At 40.4% G+C, this 21,740-nt stretch overlaps 1 protein-coding gene and 1 pseudogene across 1 annotated transcript; one reads left to right on the plus strand and one right to left on the minus strand.

Annotated features, from left to right (window-relative positions):
* Positions 1–12,124: 12,124 nt before the first annotated feature.
* On the minus strand, positions 12,125–12,218 carry LOC132518917 (U6 spliceosomal RNA; annotated as a pseudogene).
* A 3,680-nt stretch (positions 12,219–15,898) lies between these two features.
* LOC132517530 (zinc finger protein 709-like) lies at positions 15,899–21,252 on the plus strand. Its single transcript, XM_060144905.1, has 4 exons — positions 15,899–16,014; positions 16,377–16,503; positions 16,719–16,779; positions 18,629–21,252. Exons 1-4 carry the CDS (start codon positions 16,012–16,014, stop codon positions 20,190–20,192), a joined length of 1,755 nt encoding a protein of 584 aa, XP_060000888.1. The 5' UTR covers positions 15,899–16,011; the 3' UTR covers positions 20,193–21,252.
* Positions 21,253–21,740: the final 488 nt, after the last annotated feature.

The raw sequence follows: 21,740 nt of genomic DNA on the forward strand, positions 1-21,740 counted from the left end.
CCAAATATGATCACAGAAGAAGAACTTTGAAACCACCTACATGGTCACTAGCAGAGGAATGAATAAGTGAAATGATAAACAGTCTTATAAAGGAAAAATACAGAACAGCACAACTGAATGGATGGTTTCTGCTCGGATATGTAAAGAGCTCTGAGAGATCATTGTTATCTTCACAACAAGAAAGAAAAACTAAACAACTTGAAAGGCAACACCTGTTCTTAGATTCATGAAAGATTTGAGTACATGGCAATCAATGCTCCCCAAATCAGAGACAGATAAATAGAACTGTCAGTTACCTGGAGGTGAAGCAACTGGAGCTAGTAACCTCTAGGAACATTTAAACTGGTAACTTGAATTTGCTGGAGACACAGATTGGACTACCTTGAGATTTAAAACATTTAGGGAGTCCAGTCTCAGGGAACCCCCAAATTTATGAATTTTTCCTATAGGAGCCCAACCAGGTTCTCCTCATGAATGATGGAAAAACACTGCCTCATGCTTCATGCACGAATCAGGAAAACAATTTTGATAAGCATACAAAGCATTCTGTTCCCTGTAACTCAGGCTCTCAAAGAAAATTAACTTGCCAAAACCTTATCTGAAATGGGGCAGAGCAGTCAGACAGCTCCCTGACCCTTCAGGTTTTCTCTGTGTCAAAAGGGAAGGAATGAATACTAAGAACCTGTTCCGAGGCTCATAGTCCAGGGATTCTGTCCTGCCAAAACATTACAGGTTCAATCATAAGAGAACATTTTCCCACACCAGTACCTTCCTACCGTATCAACAGGGCTCAGTATAAAAGGAGTGGATTAAAACAGAGTTTTAAGACACAGACTATTTAACATCGAGTTTCTAGGGATACCCAAACACAGCAGGGGAGATAAATACAAGGAGACTTGTATACAGCATAAGGTATAGTAAAAGGGAAACTTATAAACACCTATATTAAGAAAGAAAGCTATCAAATAAACAACCTAAATTCACACCTCAAAAACTAGAAAAAGAACAAGCTAAACCTAAAGTATAAAATGAGTACTTTTCAAACTACAAAACGTGATGAAAAGAAATTAAGACAAGTGTAAATAGGAGGCATTCCAATTTCATGGTTCAGAAGAGTTAACACTGCTGAACTGGCACTACTTCACAAAATGATCTGAAGATTCAATGTAATACCTATTATAATGCCAGCAATAATCTTTGTAAGAAAGATTGGCAAGTTGTTTCATAATTTATATGAGTGGGGAAGACGCAGGGATGGATGGAAGGCTCAATCGTGTCAAAGGACAATATTAAAATGGAGCCAGACTATTACAGATGGCGGGGTCACCTTAAGTGTCTTTGTTTCTAAACAAGGGTCACAATTTAGAATGGTCTGAAAGACTTAAGCCAAGACCCTGACCCATATAGGACGTAAGTCCCTATTGTTTCAGTGTCGCCTGATATGGGCCATCTTCCAGTGCTGTACTTACTTTATTCATTTGGGAATTTAATCAGCATTTCCCTGTACCTCCGCGTTCATAAAGAACTGGGCGAAAACAACACAAGCCGCCCGAAGCCGGAAAGAAGTTCCGTTTAAATGCAAACATCCTTTGCCGGATCAGGTCGCCGTCCACCCGCAGAGTCTGGTTCCGCAGACATGCATCTTCCTGCCCCGCTGTCACTCAAGCGTGGGGGGCGAGGCCTCTCAAACTGTCCAATCAAGAACCCCGCTGGGGAAAGTGGGTGGGGGCATGCACTGCATTGGCGCAGACATCCCTACTCGCCCCTAATCGTCTCTGTGGCTTTGCCGCAGTGTCCGTCACGCTGTGCTTTGCAGCGGTCGTGGGAGTCATAGGAGGGACTCAGGGAAACCTAGAAATGGTAAGTGCGCTGCCCAGCGATGTGGAGATGCGGTGCAGGGTCTGGTCGGAACCGGCCCTGGCAGGACCCGGGTCTGACCGCGGTCAACTCGGGTATGCGGACCCGAGCCGCGTGTGTCTCCGCTCGGACCTCAGTCCCCTCGGTCTGGCAGCGTGGGGGCGGGGCCGGCAGCCGGAACCCCGGGCGTCCTGTCCCGTCACTGCGCGCGGCCACTTGGGCCCTGACCCCGGAGCCTCTCTGGGCAGCTCTGCGCCCGCAGTTTGTCGTCTCCCCGAGACTGTGGGGTGACCACAGGGAGGGTCATCAGGGAACAGTTGTGATTGGGTCTCCGGGGATCGTGCGTGGGAGGAGCTGTGCTCTATGGAGTCCACAGTCTCTCCTTTCACGTCAGCGGGACTCGTTTTCTTCTGAGTTTTACGAGTGTTGTGGTTTTTAGAGCAGGGTTTCAAATTCACAGCTCTTGTTTCCCCAGCCTAGCTCTGGCAATAAATACCTCCTCCCATTCCCAAAGCCAGCTTCACTTTTCCGATTCACAGCATGACTATCAACTATTTGTCCTCTGTGGTGCATTTCAAAGCGACCGAATATTTTAACTGTTTATCCTTTTCCCACAGAGCCATGGATGGCCCTTAAAGATTTATTTTTTTTATCTGTGGATGTTTTACATGTGAAGAAAGACGAATAACCACACGGAACCATGTTCATTGTATGAAAACCTTGTGCCTCTCCCCCAGAATCCTTACAGGACACATACATCCTATGGGAAGGCTTTTGGGTGGAGTTTATTTTTGTGGAAACTGTCAGCACTGCCTCTCCCTGGGTTTGTAACTTTAAAGAGATTTACTGACTTAGTCTGCATTTTTCAATAAAGGAAAAACGTATTTAATCAATAGAGCTATAAGGACAGTATAAAATAGTTCCAAACAGGCAAGAAAGAGGTGACTCTGAGAGAAGATAAAATATTCTTGTATTACATTACATTTGTTAAGAGTTTTGGTTCCACTCTTTCTTTCCCTGAACGTGTGTAGTAAGTTTCTGAGGTCTGTGTTTACTTTTGGATATTTTCAAATGAAATTGCAGGGCTTAGACCAAAAGTGTTCAAGTATAGTTAATTACTTACAAATGAATTTCTTGCCATGGAAATAATAATTAACTGACATCTTTTATTCTGGATGGAATAGATATTTGGGGTTTTCTGCTTGAACTACTAAAGTGCCTTAGCATTTTCTTTCCTCCTTCCCACATAAACACTGGATTTAAATTATTCTGCTGTATTGTTCAAAAACTGGCTTTGTGTCATTTAAAATCTCAGGGATCCAAAGCAAGTCCAGGGAGAGTAGAGGCCTGTGGTCAGTGAGCCTCACTAAGGCCCCCTTGAGGTTGGAAAGGGAAGTACTGCGAAATCTAGTTGGTTCTTACTGGGAAGCCTTACCCTTTCAGGTGTCCTCCCTGTTCACATCCACCACAGAAGGAAACTTTATAGTGAGAGAAGATGCAGAGCTTTGGAAAGCTGGCGGTGCACCTGCACGTGGGGGTGGGGATGATGCCTTTTTTAGGTTGTAGTTGTAGTTCCGTAGGCCTAGCCACTTTTAGACAGAGTGTTTGAGTTTTGCATCCACAGTGTATGTGCAGTTAGTGTAATTTGTACACACTGAGAGTCTGTGAAGATCAGGTGTTCTGTCTCATGGACAGAAGGTTTATGAATTGGGGAGTTCCTTTGGGTCAGAGCCTTAAACTGAATCAGCCTGAGAGTTTCCTGACTTGTGACAAGAGAAGCCTGGAGGAGGGAGTGCTTCCATGCTTACAGGAGAGGGGAGGACGTGTAGAGCTCCCAGAGATGATTCGTGTGGCTGCTAACCTGTCCCTACCCTCCTTCACCAGGGACTGACCCACTCTAGGGGTTCCATCTCAACCTGGAGTGTTTAGACACCAAGTCTGGAATATGTTCAACTTTATGAAAATGGGGTTTTCTTCTGAATTTGAGGGAAGCAGCCTGCTTATCTGTTTTGATTTCAGTATTTGGATTCTTTTATCCAAAATACTGCAGCCCTTTAACTCTAGTTTGCACCAGCACTTGGGATTTTAAAATGTAAGTTGATCGAGAGATACGATGTAAGGCAAGAAAATTGTGGAGCCAAATAGGATTTTTATTCCATTTAGGCAAGAGAACCTCAAGATGTGAGATGGGCATATTTAAGTTCTCAGGTGCTTTTTTCATTTTTAGATCAGTGTATGTGCCTGTCCCTAGAGAAATTTGACATTTAAAAGCTATTATACTATTCCTAAGGTAAATGAGTTCCTATTTTAATGAATGTGAGGAAAAAAACAATTGAATTTCTATTTTCATCGATATGAGGAAAATCCTCAAAGCCTCTGTAAATATTTGAAATTCTTAGTTTACTTCAGCTCTTACTTTGCAAGTCCTAGTGTATTAGAGTATGCCATTCGTTCCTGAAAACATCACCAGTGTGAAATATAGTGGAAGGACAAACTGTAAGGCCCCTAGTCCTTTTTGTTAGAAAGGGATTTGTAAATTATTTACAGTCTGCAGTCTTATACACCTTACTGTTTAAAGGATTAAGTCTTGGTGTGGTTTCCTATGTAGAAAAGTTAAAATTAAATTAATTTTTAAATGTAAAAGTTAATATAAAATAATTATTAAGCATAGCAAAATATGGCGTATAAAATTTTTTCTCCTTCTTTTAAATAAATAATTCATGGGAAGGTTAAAAAAATCCCTAAGATAGGAAACTAACTTAAGGCAACTCCCTGCCCACACATCCCACTCCACTTCTGTGCAAAGAACCAGTTTTGATTACTTCCATCGTCCTGCTATTGTTTCTTTATATAAAACCAAGTCATGTGAATGCACATTTTTCTTCTGTTTGTTCTTGGGTGGGGTGGTGGGGATCCACATATTTGATGTTTGACTACTGAAAACTTAAGCCTCACCCCTCCCTTTTCCCCTAGCGCTTCTTACCTGGGCAGGCTGATAAGAAAGCCTGGAAGCTCCTGCTCCATGAGCTGCTATTTGTTGGGGTCTCCTCCTGTGCGCTCTCCTGCCCCGTGTGGCACTGTTGATCCCAGCAACGCTGGGTTCTATATACAGAGGATTCTGAATTGGCAGTTTCTGTAATTCTTTGTCCTTTGGGAGCAGCAGTATGGGAATGGGGCCCTCCTTACAGTGTTTCCGGGTGGATGTCTTGGGTGTAACCCATCTATGTGTTTGGAGTGAAGACGTGTCTGAGGCTGGTGTCTCCCCAACTTTAGGAGGGGTTTAGTGTTACCAAGTTCAAGCTCATACTGCTCACTGTGTCACCCAAAAACTGGGTTCACCTCTTGGTGGGTGTTGAGCCAATAGACACAACCAAGCCAAAGATCGGGAGAAGGAAGGATTTATTATTACTTGCAGCAAGTAAGGAGAACACTGGGGATATTTCCCAAAGCATTGTCACCCTGAACAACAAAATTGGGGAAGTTTTAAGCTAAGGGTACATGCATATTCATGAAGGGGATTTAGCAGAGGAGAATTCAGCATAAAATTGGGGCAAAGGTCGACAGAGTCCAAGCTTTGGTTTATGAAGTCAGGAGGGTCAACATCATCATTCTGTCCTCCACCCGGGTGGGGGCCTTCGTTCCTGCAGAACTCAAAGATATATTATTTTGTATATATATCTATATCCCTTGAGGAGGAACTAGGACTCTGCTGTATCACTGCACTATTGTTTGACTACTTTTTCTCTGTTCTTTCATTCCTTTGTTCCTTAAGCTCATTGATTACTGAGACCTGTTCAAGGGCAAGCATTGTGGCCAGGCTTAGATCACAAAATGGCTTAGGCCAGAAATGGCTTCTCTTATGTCAAGAAAGCCAGGGTTCTTTTTTCCTGAGGTTCCCCTAACTTACCTGCTTACAGCTGCATGACAGGCCAATAAAATGAGACATGAGGTGTTGGGGCAAGAAGTAGTGACTTTATTCTGAAAGTCAGCAAACCAAGAAGGTGGACTAACTTCCTAAAGAACCATCTTAATTCAGAAAAGAATTTAGGTTTCTTTTATGCTAGGAGGAGAAGTGAGAGGGCAGTTTTTCATCTTCTTGTGGCATTTTCCCAGGAGGCAGGAGGTCCCAGCTCCTAAGTCACCCTTATCTGTAGATACCATCTAGCCCTGGAAAACAGCTAGTCAAAAGTGCTGTTATTCTTAGGAATTAGGGTTTGGTTAATGATTATCATGCTATAGGGGATGAAGTTTAGGAGGACAAAGTAAAATACTTTAGTGCATTCTGTGAAGTTAGTACAGCTTAATCAGGTCAGTTAATAAAATTTAGAAGGCCTGAGAATTCTCTGGTGGTCCAGTGGTTAGGACTTGGTGCTTTCACCGCTGTGGCCCAGGTTCAGCCCCTGGTCGGGAAGCTAAGATACCGCAAGCTGACTGGCTTGGCAAAGGGTGGGGGGGAATATATATATATATATATATATATATATATATATATATATATATATACACACACACACATACACACGCACACATACACACGTGTGTGTGTGTGTGTGTGTGTGTGTGTGTGTGTGTGTGTAAAAGGACTTTTGTAACAAGGCAAGAGAGCAAATAGCCCCTGTTACATTAGGGTGTTATGAATACTATTATACCCCGTGAATGAGGTGAGCCTAGGGATTACTTCTTAAAGAGCAGTTATTTCAAAGAGAAAGAAAGAGAAGAGAAGGAAGGGAGCCAGTAGTTGGTGGACTGAGTATACTCTCCAAATACCAGAGGGCTCATCGGCAGCACCTCTGCTGCAGCTGCTTCTCCCTCTACTGCAACAAAGATCCTGACCCTCTGAGTTATTAGGGACGACACCATAACCTCACTGTGACACAGCAAAGGAATTAGCTTTAACTGATTTAAGCTTGGGTTACTTAAACTATATGTCATGGAGGAAGAGACATGATACATCTTCACCTGGTTATCCTCAGGGAACCTCAGCATCCTTGCCATTTCACAGTCTCTGCAGGTAGGATCTGCACTGCGTGCACTTTGCTCCAGGAACACAGGTATGACATCACACTAATGACATCCTCCTCTGAGGATATTCGTTTCACACTCATTCAGAACTAGTATTGGAATGGGAGCTCATACGAGATGGATGGGCCATTGACCCATGCATAAGATAAGACCCTCATGCCTTGGTCAAGTTCCTGAAAATTCTTTGATAATCAGATGGCTGCTCCCTCTCTGACACTGTGAAGAAATGGTTACATAGTCTTTTTCAGTACCCACAAGATCTGCTGGGTCCTTTTGGTGTTGGGAGGCAACGTTTTCCTTGTTTACTAATTTTACTTGAGCCCATATTTGCTATTGCTTGGAAATTTGCCCACCTTGAGGTCACCCCTACCACAGAAGGCTCTAGACTGTGTTTAAATTGCCGTACAACAGCCATACATAACACTAACTTGTGTTAGAGTCCTCTTAGCCTCCTTCACTGTAGAGTTTTCAGTGACCTTTCATACCTCCTAGAGTTACCCACGATGGCCTTAAATTGTCCATAGGCTTCTGATGCAAGAAACTGCCCTGTGCCTCACACTGTTTGCCATTAGAGCTGCAGTGACTGTCACACATTAAGCTCTCTTTAAAATAAAGGGTCTCGGGGCTTCCCTGGTGGCGCAGTGGTTAAGAATCTGCCTGCCAATGCAAGGGACACAGGTTCAAGCCCTGGCCTGGGAAGATCCCACATGCCGCAGAGTAACTAAGCCCGTGTGCCACAACTACTGAGCGTGCGCTCTAGAGCCCGCGAGCCACAACTACCGAAGCCCGTGCGCCTAGAGCCCGTGCTCCCAACAAGAGAAGCCAGCGCAATGAGAAGCCCGTGCACCACAACGAAGAGTAGCCCCCGCTCGCTGCAACCAGAGAAAGCCTGCGCACAGCAATGAAGACCCAACGCAGCCAAAAAGAAAAAAAAAAAAAGAAAAGAAAGGGTCTCATAAGCACTGAGCTTGTGACCCTCTGCTGAGCTGCCCATTGTGCCTTTGACCCTAGAACTAGCACCCCATCGGGTTGGCATGCCTACCAGCACCACTGTGTGCAATGATGGAGCAAAACCTGTCCTGGTTTATGCCTCCTGCAGGAGGGTGGCCTGTTCTCTCTTCAGTCCATTAAAGGATGCTGTGGTCTTGGAAGAGGTCACTACTCCCCCAGATGGAGACTTCCCTCGGGAGTTTCTTGGGATTAACTGAATGCATAGCTCTGGGGTGTGCATAGACATTAAGGATGACAATATGCATTTGTGCATGATGAGCTCAGTGGAGAGTTGCTGCTCTTCATCCCTTGTGATATCCCTGATAAATGACCAAACCACACAACTAACCAAACATCAGAGAGTCATCTTGATACTGGCCAAAAATTGGCCCCATCTGCATGTATTCACAGCCTTTTGGACGATGTCCAAGAATTGCCCCTTTGTATTAAAAGAAATGTTGGGATCTCTTGATTTAGAGATACCCAAAATAGAATTCAGGGTTATTCTCATCTGTACATATACTAGGTCCACAATATAGGGACTCACCAGGACATTCTTATCCATGTTGGAGTCCCAGACATGACTGGTAGTAACTGTGGCACTTCTCAGAAAATACAGTGCTGCTCTCCAACATGACATTCAGTTGAAGTTTCACTTCCGTTAACAGGTCTCAGGCTCATGGAGCACCATACTGGCTTATTGAAATAAGTTCAAATCAGTTGTATGAAAGGTGTCCCGTTTTGGTCATCAGTCATCAGGGGTGAATTGCAATGAGTCTGTCTTCGACTTTTTTTTTTTTTTCTAATTCACTTCAGTTTTCTTTTGGAGCAATTTTAGGCTTACAGAAAAAGAAAAATAGAGAGTACAGAGAGTTCCCACATAACCACTCTGCATCCACACAGTTTACACTATTTTTAAATCTTGTGTGTGGAACATTTAAAATTGTTCAGTGAATGTTGATACATTAAAGTATACAGTTTACAGTAGCATTGACTCCTTGTGTTAAAAGATCTATAGATCCTGGCAAATGTTTAATGACATATATCCTTCATTTCATTTCTGTATCCTATAGCGTAGTTTCATTTCCCTAAAAATCCTATATGGCCAACCTATTCATTCATTCTTCCCTTGAACCCTCAAATCCTTCACAATCAGAGATATTTTTCTTGGCTCATAGTTTTGTCTTTTCCAGATTGTCACATACTTGGAATCATACAGTGTGTATCTTTGTGAGATTAGCTTCTTTCACTTAGCAGTATACTTTTTTTTTTTTTTAATTCGGCTGCACGGCATGGGGAATCATACTTCCCCGACCAGGGATCGAACCCATGCCCCCTGCATTGGGAGCATGGAGTCTTAACCACTGGACCACCAGGGAAGTCCCTTTTGGGTTCCTCCATGTGTTTTCATGGCTTGATACCTTATTTCCTTTGGTATCCTTCAACCTTGCTCTGCTCTTATTAATTTCAAGAGTAATCTCTGTTGTAGATTCTTTCAGATCTTTTACATAGACAATCATGTCATATAGAACAGACAGTTTTATTTCTTGCTTCCCAATCTGTATATCTTTTATTTCCTTTTCTTTTCTTACTGCATTGACTAGGGCTTCTAGTACAATATGTTTTATTTTTTTCTTTGTGTGTGTGTGTGTGTGTGTGTTGTTTGTAGTACAGTGTTGAATAGGAGTGGTGAGAGGGATCTTCTTGCTCTGTTCCATTCCTGTCTTACCAGTAAAGCATTTAGTTTCCCACCACTAAGTATGATGCTAGCTCCAGGTGTCATGTAAATGTTCTTTCTCAAAAAGAGAGAGTTCCCCTCTATTATTAGTTTGTCATCATAAATGGATATTGGATGGTGTCAAGTCCTTTTTCATGTTCATTTCCCCCTTCTTTCATTTCTGTTATGAGTAATTTCTGTCTTCCCTCCTTTCTCTGTTATGTTGACTAGATACTTATCACTTTTATTAAATTGATCTCATCAAAGGACGGCTTTTGGTGTTGAAAAGAGAAGAGTGTTTTTTTCCAATATATTTTAAATAATTTCAGATTTTTTGCTCCTTTAAATATTTCCACATTCTTTGATCTTCCAATCAAGCTTATCCTCAAAAGCACCACCAACTGTTTAATTTCTGTTTCCTGAGAGGTTTAGTTTTCCACTAATGGCTTCACAAGATCCACATCAAAACTCCACCAGCTTTCCATTTTCCATTACCACCAGTTCTTCATCTTTGCCATTATTTGGTGTTCTGAAGGCTTGTAATTTTAGCCATTGTAGGAAGTGTCGGGTGATATCTCATTCTTTTATTTTCAGTTTCCTGGTAATATATTAAGAATTTTTTCATGTGCTTATTTACCATCTGTATATCGTCAATAAAATGTGTGTTCAGATCTTTTGCTCATTTTTAAGGTTGTTTTCTTTTTGTTCAGTTTTAAGAGTCCTTTGGATGTTTTGGATACCAGCGCTTTATCATATAGATGATTTCCAAGGATTTTCTGCCGGTCTGTGGCTTGTGTTTTCATTCTCTTAGCACTGTGTTTCACTGAGCAGGAGTTTCTTGTTTTAATGAAGTCAAAGTTATTTTTATCTTTTGGATCTTGCATTTGCTTTTGTATCTAAAAATTAATCACCAAAACCAAGGTCACCTAGATTTTCTCATATGTTATCTTTTTGGAATGTGGTAGCTTTACATTTTACACTAACTACTCTGACCCATTTTGGGTTAATTTTTATGAAAGGTTTGTGTTTTTTTTATTATTATTATTTATTATTATTATTTATTTTATTTTATTTATTTGCGGTACGCGGGCCTCTCACTGTTGTGGCCTCTCCCATTGCGGAGCACAGGCTCCGGGCACGCAGGCTCAGCGGCCATGGCTCATGGTCCCAGCCGCTCCACGGCATGTGGGATCTTCCCGGACCGGGGCACGAACCCGTGTCCCCTGCATCGGCAGGCGGACTCTCAACCACTGCGCCACCAGGGAAGCCCAATTTTTATGAAAGGTTTCAAATCTCTGTCTAGATTCATTTCTTCATTCTGCATGTGGATATCCAATTTTTCCAGCATTATTTGTTGAAAAGACTAAATTTTTTCTAAATTAAATATTGCCTTTGGTCCTTCGTCAAGGTTGAGTTCAGTATTATGTGTGGATCTGTAGGAAAGCACTTGACTTGTGCATGTTAACGTTTTAATCTTCAACCTTCCTCTACTCTCTTAGTAGTTCAAGGTCTTTTTTTTTTTTTTTTTTTTTTTTTTTGCTCTTGGAATTCTTTGAGGTTTTCTCCAAAGACAGTCTTGTCATATGCCAGCCAAGGCAGTTTTATTTCTTCTCATTTTTTATCCTTTTTATTTACTTTTCCTGTCTGATTGCATTAGCTAAAAATTCCAGTATAAGATTGATAAAGGAATGGTGAGAGGGGACATCCTTGCCTTCTTCTTGATGTTACCGGAAAGCATCTAGGTCTTTCTGTATAGTCCATTTATATTAAACAAGAGGCCAGTTGATGTAGAAGTAGATGTGGGCAGAGGGGAAGCATTCTCTAGGACACTGATTTGATCTCAATCTTTTAGTGATCCTGTATCTCTGGGTTTGACTTTCTGTGATACAATGAGAAAGATGTTTGGTCTTTGTCCCGCATTCCTAGCAAAAACTTTTGAAGTCCTTGGAATGACTTGAGTAATAAGGGTGATAGGGTGTCTTTTGTTTTAAGTAAATTATGAAACCTGATGGTGTGTCAAGGAAATCTATGATTTGTAGACGGCTGAGTAGAAACGTTGGTAACCAAAGCACGCCATTTGTGTCTGGCATCTGAAGTAGAGGCATTGTCTAGTACTGAGCGCTTAAATCTATAGAGTGTAACATATGTGAGTTAGTGTTAGAATTGAATTGAACTGTTGGACATCTATTTGGTGACAGAGAGTTGGAGAAGTGGCATTGGGACACCACATATTTGTTGTTAAGAGGGGAAAAAAACACTATTATCCTCAGAGGTGCCCCCACCTTTGAGAGCAGAAAATGCTAAAAGAGACTCACGTTGGCTATTTCCCTACAGCCACAGGTCAGTTAGGCTCTAGCAAAATCCCAGTTAGTTGCGCGCTTGTGAAATAGATTGTTTTCAGGACAGGCTTGTTAAAAAGAAGAAACTATTCTGGGTATATTTTTATTTATTTATTTATTTTTATTTGTTTATTTTTACTGTTGATTTACAGTATTATATTAGTTTCAGGTGTACAGCATAGTGATTCAGTATTTTTATAAAAATATGGAACACTTCATTAATTTGCATGTCATCCTGCTGATCTTCTCTGTATTGTTCCAATTTTATTTAAAAATTTTTATTGGAGTACAGTTGATTTACAATGTTGTTTTAGTTTCAGGTGTCTGGGTATACTTTTTTGTTTCTATTTCTAATTTGGAGACAGCAGTTTACCCTGTGACCTCAGTTCTCTGGTGGAAGAGTTGTTGCTTTTAAGTTTCTTGGCTTTTTTTCTTCTGAGGACTAGAAGGTACCAGAAGCTGACTTCCAAGCTCCTTAGATACCAGACCATAGATAAGAAGTCTCTGACTCCTTTTTTTGATGTTTGACTGCTAACAACTTTAAACCTTACTTCCTCTTTCTTTCATCTACTTGTGCCCACATCTGTACATGGTGATAAGAAAGCCTCAGTCTCCCTTCCTTTGATTCTGGCAAATGATTGAATCCACAGAAGGCCTTGCTCGTGTACTTGAATTCTCACCCTATACCATCCCCTAAGCTCAATAAAAAACCCAGGCCAGGCTCCTTTCCTTCTTCCCTTGATGTCTCAAGGCATTTTTCACCTTCTTCAGAGGTTTCCTTTCCTTTTCCCAAACACTTCCATTATAGAAGTAAGAAACCCCTTTCATGCTCTTTACGTGTGTATGTGTTATCATCAGCGCAGACATCTGAACTAAATCTCGGGCGAGGCTTCATCTGTCTTTGCAGGAGACCATAACAGTTACAGAATAGGTAACATGCTGCACTTTTTGCAGTACTCTTTGCTTTACTGTTTTACTGATAAAACCTTCAGATCTGTTGATATTAGTGTATGCCACCCTTGTATATCTCTCCAAGTGCAACTATACAATAAATTCTGTGGACATTGTTGGGAATTGCTGGGCTGTAAATAGTGATCAAGTTCATATTCACAGGAAATAGCAATGGAGTATATCACTTGGCCATTCCATTCCTCCCTTTGTGCATAATTTAATGATTTTTTCCCCCAATGGTCTTCAACACTTGGGATTTTCTTTTTCTTCTTCTTCTTCTTTTTTTTTTTTTCTTGGCTGCTTTGGGTCTTCGTTGCTGCGCGCGGGCTTTCTCTAGTTGTGGCAAGTGGGGGCTACTCTTTGTTGCAGTGCGCAGGCTTCTCATTGCAGTGGCTTCTCTTGTGGAGCATGGGCTCTAGGGCACGCTGGCTTCAGTAGTTGTGGCATGCAGGCTCAGTAGTTGTGGAGCACAGGCTTAGTTGCTCCGTGGCATGTGGGATCTTCCCAGACCAGGGATTGAACCTGTTCCCCTGCACTGGCAGGCAGATTCTTAACCACTGCACCACCAGGGAAGTCCCAACACTTTAGATTATTAAATTGACTAAGTTTTGTTCTAATCACTGTGAAATGGGATTTACTGGACATATTAGTGTCCTATTACCCAGTTGCCAAGGTGATAGACATTTTTTCATATATTATCCTTTTCATATCTGTTAAATATGTTTTGCTTCTTTTTCCATTTGAAAATTGTCTCTGTTCATTTTAACTCTACAAAGTAGCCCTTTTCTATTTTTATATCTGTGTGCATTGCAGATATTTTCCTTTTTATGTAATTTTTTTTTTTTTTTTTTTTTTTTTTGCAGTACGCGGGCCTCTCACTGTTGTGGCCTCTCCCGTTGTGGAGCACAGGCTCCGGACGCACAGGCTCAGTGGCCATGGCTCACGGGCCCAGCCGCTCCACGGCATGTGGGATATTTCCGGACCGGGGCACGAACCCGTGTCCCCTGCATCGGCAGGCGGACTCTCAACCACTGCGCCACCAGGGAAGCCCTATGTATCTTTTAACTACCTTAATTTTAATACATTTGAATTTGTCTGTCTTTATAGATCATTCTTTTGCTTATATGAGATACTCTTTCTATTCTTCTATCAATAAAACATTTACCTGTGACTTCTAAAAGTGGCCTAGTTTTATCTTTCACATTTAAATCTACAATGAGGAGGCCATTGTCTATGGAATGAAGGGAAATATGCTGCATTTTTCCAACTGGATAATAGTTTGTCCCTTATGTAGTCAAGTGTTCATGATATTTGCCACTACTCTCCTATTCTGTCCTTGAACAACTTTCCATATTAAATGTTGGTCTATGGAAGACACTTTTCCTTTCCTTTGTTCTGTTTGTTTTTCTTTCTGCTAATACTTGTATCCTCTGAATTACCATAGAGGTGTGTTAGGTAGACTGCCATGTTTTTCCATAGAAGACTTTGTCCATTTTTGGACATTCCTTCTTTGTATTAGGTTTGGAGGAGTAGCTTTTATCGAGTCCTAAAAACTGTTTTAGGTATTTGCGAAACTTAATAAATGTATCATTTGGGAGAGATGACATCTGGGCGACGCTGAATTCTTTCTAAGAACACATGCCATCATTTTACTTACTTCAGTCTACTTTAACATTACCCAATAATTTAAAAAAATTTTTTTACATGAGGATCATTAAATATTTTGTATTAGTCTTGTTTAGTATTGAATTAAATTTGGTGTGGAGGAAACCAGAAGCAAGCTCTCAAATGTTGTCTCTTGGTGTTACCACGTAGGATGGGCTCAGTTCTCCAAGTAACAGATTAGAGACTCAGTGACCATAGTTGTTTAGGGAGGTGGGTGCTGATCAGGTAGGCACCTTCTGCTGAACATGACACAAAATTACCACTCTCCAAAGGAAAACAGGAGTTTACCGTATACACTTTAGGCTCACTGAGGCACTTTTATCTGTAAGGTTGGTCAGCTTACTCCCAAAAATCACAGATCCCAGATACTAGTGAAAGATGAAATTTGTGGGCAAGCATTTCTAAGGCTAAGCATTCTTGGGCCTGCTAATGTTCACTGTCTTTTGCACACTAGGTAGTTGGATTTTGTTATGAACAAGTGTTGTTGTTCCAGTGAAGAAAGAGTAATTAGGGCTGCCCTAGGCCGCTCCTCTTACTCCCTGGACCCACAACAAGAGAGGTGTTCCTTCGTTGATGTTGCTCTACCAAACAAGCTAATTCTAGCATCAGAATTGATGGATGGGAGCCTTTTTTCTGTTCCCTTCACATGGACATCAACGGGTAATTGGTCTCTTTCAGGGACCAGCATTTAGGAAATTATGCCACTGCGGAATTCCTATACCTAGGATGGGCTGTCATGCTGCTGTGCCCCACCTGGGAGCTCAGAAATGAGAGAAGGTGGGAGGACAGCCTCTAGAGTGGCTGGTCAGGTATCACTTGCTGTTTTAAGAGAAAAGCGTTTTGTGTTTTTTTTTTGAGAAAGCACTGTTGAACTCTTTATGTATTTTTATAATTTGTGCAAATTCACCATGAAACCATTGAAGATTTTAATGAAGCCCTTGCAAACTTTGTCTTAACCTGTTCCCCAAGGTCATCAAGGCCCAGATTATAGTTGTATGATTCTGCCAAAATGAGGTCTTCTGTGATCTTATCATCTCAGTATGGGTGTTCTAAAAATTGTTCAGAAGCCATCCCAAGGCACATGAATATAGGGATTTTGTGGAGGTGTGAGTTGTCCTGTTTTCCTCCTCATGTCTTGGCTCTGACTCTGAATAACTTCCTAGCCCCATGAAATGAGACAGAGAAAGGAAAGCAAAACTGAGTATGTGATAAATATTATATAAATTTTAATTTATACTCCTCCACAAGAATATTTTCATTCACCCACCTGGATCTGACTACTTCTGTTAGCCTGGAGTACTTCAGGACAATATGACTAGCTGGCTCTTGTTACAGGTTGGATTTCCACAGGACTTTTGGCCTCCTGTCTGATGATGAGAATAGAAAGAAAACCTTCCAGTTCTTCACTGTGTTGTTATTTGTTAAAACCTCATGCAGATGTGAACCTGTGCTCGTATAGTGCTGCACGATATGGTGGGTACTAAAGAGGGAATGAGAAAGTTTTTATCAGAATGAACTGGTGTGCTTAAAATGGATTATTTCTTTCATCTGTATAGCAAGTTTCTTTTATTTCTCCAAGGTGCTCTATGTCTTGACAGAGAGGAATAAAGACTTGAAGTGATCACAGTACAAATGTAGCAGTAAATTCCTTGTGTTCATGATGCTCTTGAATTCATGAGGGAGTGTCACCATAGAGTGAAAGTTCTAATGACAAAGTTATAGAACAAATGTTTGGAGACCGCAGAGTCATATGTGAACTTCCTATGAATTGAGTATAGATTGCTGGTGCTCTTCATTCTGTCCATTCTCTCACATACGTATTTGGGATGTTTTAGGATTCAGTGACCTTTGAGGATGTGAGTGTGAAGTTCACCACAGAGGAGTGGGCTCTGCTGGATCTATCCCAGAAGAAACTCTACAGAGATGTGATGCAGGAAACCTTTAAGAACTTGACCTCAATAGGTAGGGATGATGACATTCTTACTTAATTACTTAGTCAATTAGAGAACCAGTGTTGCTTGCTTATCAACATTTTCAAGAGGTGAAATGTGGAAAGGGACTACATTAGTAAATAAACCAGGCATGGTCATAGTTCATCATGGACCTGTCATGTAACAACTTTTCTCTGATATTTTATAACTTATAATGATTTTTTTTGTTGTTGGTCTGCATTTTAGGAGAAAAATGGGAAGACCCTGATACTGAAGATCAGTATGAAAATCATGGGACAAATCTAAGGTGAGTTATATTCACATGAGAAAGCAAGGTCCCGTGACAGAATGTTAGTATGCCATGATATTTTTTGTTTTATTCAAGTACAGTTGATTTACAATGTTGTGTTAGTTTCAGGTGTACAGCAAAGTGATTCAGTTATACGTATATATATATCCATTCTCTTTCCATTTCTTTTCCATTATAGGGTATTCCAAGATATTGAATATAGTTCCCTGTGCTATACAGCAAGTCTTTGTTGTTTATCTGTTTTATATAGAGTAGTGTGTATCTGTTAATCTCAAATTCCCAATTTATCCCTCCCCCACCCTTTCCCCTTTGGTAACCATAGTTTGTTTTCTATGTCTGTGAGTCTATTTCTGTTTTATAAATAAGTTCATTTGTATCATTTTTTTGGATTCCACGTGTAAGTGATACCACATTTTCTTTATCCATTCATCCGTGATGGACATTTAGGTTACTTCCATGTCTTGGGTGTTGTAAATATTGCTGCTATGAATACTGGGTGCATGTTTCTTTTCGAATTAGAGTTTTTGTCTTTTCCAGATATATGCCCAGGAGTGGGATTGCTGGATCATATGGTAATTCTATTTTTACTTTTTTATGGAACCTCCATACTGTTCTCCAGAGTGGCTGCACCAATTAACATTCCTACCAGCAGTGTAGGAGGGTTCCCTTTTCTCCACACCCCCTCCAGCATTTATTATTTGTAGACTTTTTAATATGGCCATTCTGGCCGGTGTGAGGTGATACCTCGTAGTTTTGATTTGCATTTCTCTGATAATTAGTGGTGTGGAGCATCTTCTCATGTGCCTGTTGGCCATCTGTGTGTCTTCTTTGGAGAAATGTCTGTTTCAGTCTTCTGCCCATTTTTTGATTGGGTCCTTTGGTGTTTTGATATTGAGCTGTATGAGCTATTTGTATATTTTGGAAATTAATCCCTTGTCAGTTGCATCGTTTGCAGATACTCTCTCCTATTCAGTAGGTTGTCTTTTCATTTTGTTTATGGTTTCCTTTGCTGTGCAAAAACTTTTAAATTTCATTACGTTCCATTTGTTTATTTTTGCTTTTGTTTCCATTACTCTAGGAGACAGATCCAAAAAAAAATATTGCTGCGATTTATGTCAAAGAGTGTTCTGCCTATGTTTTTCTCTAGGAGTTTTATAGTATCCAGTCTTACATTTAGGTCTTTAATCCATTTTGAGTTTGTTTTTGTATATGGTGTTAGAGAATGTTCTAGTTTCATTCTTTTACATGTGGCTGTCCAGTTTTCCCAGCACCACATGTTGAAGACACTGTCTTTTCTCTATTGTATATTCTTGCCTTTTTTGTCATAGATTAATTGACCATAAGTGCATGAGTTTATTTCTGGGCTTTCTATCCTTTTCCATTGATCTATGGTCTGCTTTTGTGCTAGCACCATACTGTTTTGATTACTGTGGCTTTGTAGTATAGTCTGAAGTCAGGGAGCCTGATTCCTCTAGCTTCTTTCTTCTCTCTCAAGATTGTTTATGCCATGACATTGTAAAACAAAGAAATAAAATAAATCATCCCAGCCTTAAAATTAATGAATCTTAGAATTTTTGCATCAAACCTTTTTTCTCAAATGTGTCCTAAATGTTGAGTGTTTGAAAAATAGTACACTTGGAATCAGTATTCAGAATCACCATTTATGAATATTACTGTTTTGATAATTGCTATGATTATCTTGCAGAGCTTTAGTAAATTCACTTTCAATCAGAATGTGCAGAAAATGTGCACTTTCCTTTAAAATGGTAAAATTTTCATTGTCATAACTATTACTAAATATAATTAATAAACAATTCATTAATAATATCCTTCTTATTTTTTACAGCAGTCATATGGTAGAGAGACTCTGTAAAAATAATGAAGGTAGTCAGTATGGGGAAACATTTAGCCAAATTTCAAATCATAATCAGAAAAAGAAAACTGGAATAAAACTATGTGAATTCAGTGTATGTGGACGAATCTTCATGCGTCATTCATCCTTTAATAGGCACATGACATCTCGCACTACACCCAAACCACGTGAGTATCAGGAATATGAGGAGAAGCCATATAAATGCAAGGAATGTGGGAAAGCCTTCAAGCATCGTCAGTCCAGACATACCCATGAGAAGATTCACACTGGGGAGAAGCCCTATGATTGTAAGAAATGTGGGAAGGCCTTCAAGCTTCGCCAGTCTATTCAAAGGCATGAAAGGATTCACACTGGAGAGAAACCCTATGAGTGTAAAAAGTGTGGAAAAGCCTTCAGATATCACCACAACTTTCAAAAACATGAACGAACTCATACTGGAGAGAAACCCTATAGATGTAAGCACTGTGGTAAAGCCCTCAGTTCTCTCAGATACTGTCGAATTCATGAAATAACGCACACTGGAGAGAAACCTTATAAATGTAAGCAATGTGGTAAAGCTTTCAATTGTCCCAGTTACTTTATAAAACATGAGAGAACTCATAGTGGATTGAAACCATATGAATGCAAGCAGTGTGGTAAAGCCTTCAGTTGTGCCAGTTACATTCGAAGACATGAAAGGACACATACTGGAGAAAAGCCCTATGAATGTAAAAAATGTGGTAAAACCTTTAGTTGTTCAAGTTCCTTTCGAAAACATGAGAGAACTCATACTGGAGAGAAACCCTATGAATGTAAGCAATGTGGTAAAGCCTTCAGTTATTCCAGATCCTTTCGAAGTCATGAAAGGAGACACAGTGGAGAAAAGCCCTATAAGTGTAAAAATTGTGGTAAAGCTTTCAGTTGTCCAAATTCCTGTCGAAAACATGAGAGGACTCATTCTGGACAGAAACCCTATGTATGTAAGGAATGTGGGAAAGCCTTCAGTTATCTTGCCAAATTTCAAAGACACATGATGAAGCATACTGGAGATGGACCTTATAAATGTAAAGACTGTGGGAAAGTCTTTGATTGTCCCAATTACTTTCGTTGTCATGAAAGGACTCACAGTGGAGAAAAGCCATATAAGTGTAAGGAATGTGGTAAGGCCTTCAGTTTTCTATGTTGTCGTCAAATACATGAAAAAAGTCATACTGGGGAGAGGCCTTATGAATGTAAGCAATGTGGTAAAGCCTTCACTTATCTCAGTTCCATTCGAAAACACGAAAGAACTCATACTGGAGAGAAACCCTATGAATGTAAGGAATGTGGAAAGGCCTTTATTTATCCCTCAAATGTTCAAAGACACATGATAATGCATACTGGTGATGGACCTTGCAAATGTAAGGATTGTGGGAAAGCCTTTGATTGTCCCAGTTCTTTACAAGCACATAAAAACACTCACACTGGAGAGAAACCCTATCAATGTAAAACTTGTAGTAAAGCCTTCAGTTGTCCCAGTTCTTTCCAAAGCCATGAAAAAACTCATAATGGAGAATAGCACTATGAATGTAAGGAATGTGTGAAAGCCTTTATTTTTCCCAGTTCATTCCAAATACATAAAAGAGCTCACACTGGAGAGAAACCGTATTTTTGCAAACAGTATGGCAAAGCTTTCAACACTCTCTGTTATATTCAGATACATGAAAGAACTCGTACTAGACAGAAACTGAATGTAAGGAATGTGGGGAAGCCTTCATGTATCACACGTTTCCAAGGACACATGAGAGTGCACACTGGAGAGAAACAGTATATATATATATATGTAAGGAATGTGGGAAAGCCTTAAGTCCCATTTCCTTGGAAAGCCACGAAAGAACTTGCACTGGAGAGAATTGTATTGAATGTAAACTATGTAGGAAAACCTTCACTTGCCCCACATCCTTACAAAACTATGTGAAAATGTACATGCGGGGCTTCCCTGGTGGCGCAGTGGTTGAGAGTCCGCCTGCCGATGCAGGGGACACGGGTTCATGCCCCGGTGCAGGAAGATCCCACATGCCGCGGAGCAGCTGGGCCTGTGAGCCATGGCCGCTGAGCCTGCGCATCTGGAGCCTGTGCTCCTCAATGGGAGAGGCCACAACAGTGAGAGGCCCGCATACCGCAAAAAAAAAAAAATGTACACGCATTAGAAACTTTGTAACTGAAAAATTAGGGAAACTTTTCAATTTTAACAAATATTTTCAAAGTCATATGAAAACTGCACTGGAAAGAAATTATCTCCATGTAAGTACTATGGGTACACTGTCTGAAAATTCACAACATGAAAGAAATGTTATAAATTTTTTTGTAATTGACTCATTCTTAAAGTGATTCTCTCTAGTATGGATTTCTAATTTGTTTTCAAAGTACACATTGAAGTGAGATAATTTTGTAGATACTCATTAAGCAAGAGTTCCTTAAAAATTAATAGGTAGTCTTTTCTTTTAGTTATTTAGTAATTTTTTGTGTGTCTATTTTGAAGTCTATTGGAACCATGAATTGAAGTTTATTTCTAGTATGCAAGTAGGTTTAATTTTTACCTAATTTTGTAAGTTATATGTAAGGAAAAGAACATTGAAAAATGCCGGTTTGGTTTTTTTTTCCTACTGGCTTCCTGTGGCAAGTACTGGATATGCCTTATTCATTTTATATATATATATATATATATATATATATATATATATATATATATATATATATATTCCACCTTATTAACAGAAAACTATCTTTTTATTGCCTAAAGATCCTTATTCTATTTTCCATGGAATATATAATTGCTATATACTTGTAAGTATGCAAAGTTTTTCATAGTGCAGTCTCTTGTGAATTATCTTCATCTTTTGTCCTTTACACTTTGTCATTTCTTTTGGTTGGGATTTGGACTGTGGAATTTACATTAAGAAGAGAGACGGTGGCACAGTGGTTGAGAGTCCACCTGCCGATGCAGGGGACACGGGTTTGTGCCCCGGTCCGGGAGGATCTCACATGCCACGGAGCGGCTGGGCCCGTGAGCCATGGCCGCTGAGCCTGCGCGTCCGGAGTCTGTGCTCCACAACGGGAGAGGCCA

Source organism: Lagenorhynchus albirostris, chromosome 3 (genome assembly GCF_949774975.1).
Source record: "Lagenorhynchus albirostris chromosome 3, mLagAlb1.1, whole genome shotgun sequence".
Taxonomy (NCBI): Eukaryota; Metazoa; Chordata; class Mammalia; order Artiodactyla; family Delphinidae; genus Lagenorhynchus; species Lagenorhynchus albirostris.

What these genes read in the sequence shown, in the direction of transcription:
- LOC132517530 (XM_060144905.1), top strand. An exon ending in TAAGAACTTGACCTCAATAG is followed by an intron (nt 16,504 to 16,718) that starts GTAGGGATGATG and finishes TCTGCATTTTAG; the next exon opens with GAGAAAAATGGGAAGACCCT. An exon ending in AATCATGGGACAAATCTAAG is followed by an intron (nt 16,780 to 18,628) that starts GTGAGTTATATT and finishes TATTTTTTACAG; the next exon opens with CAGTCATATGGTAGAGAGAC.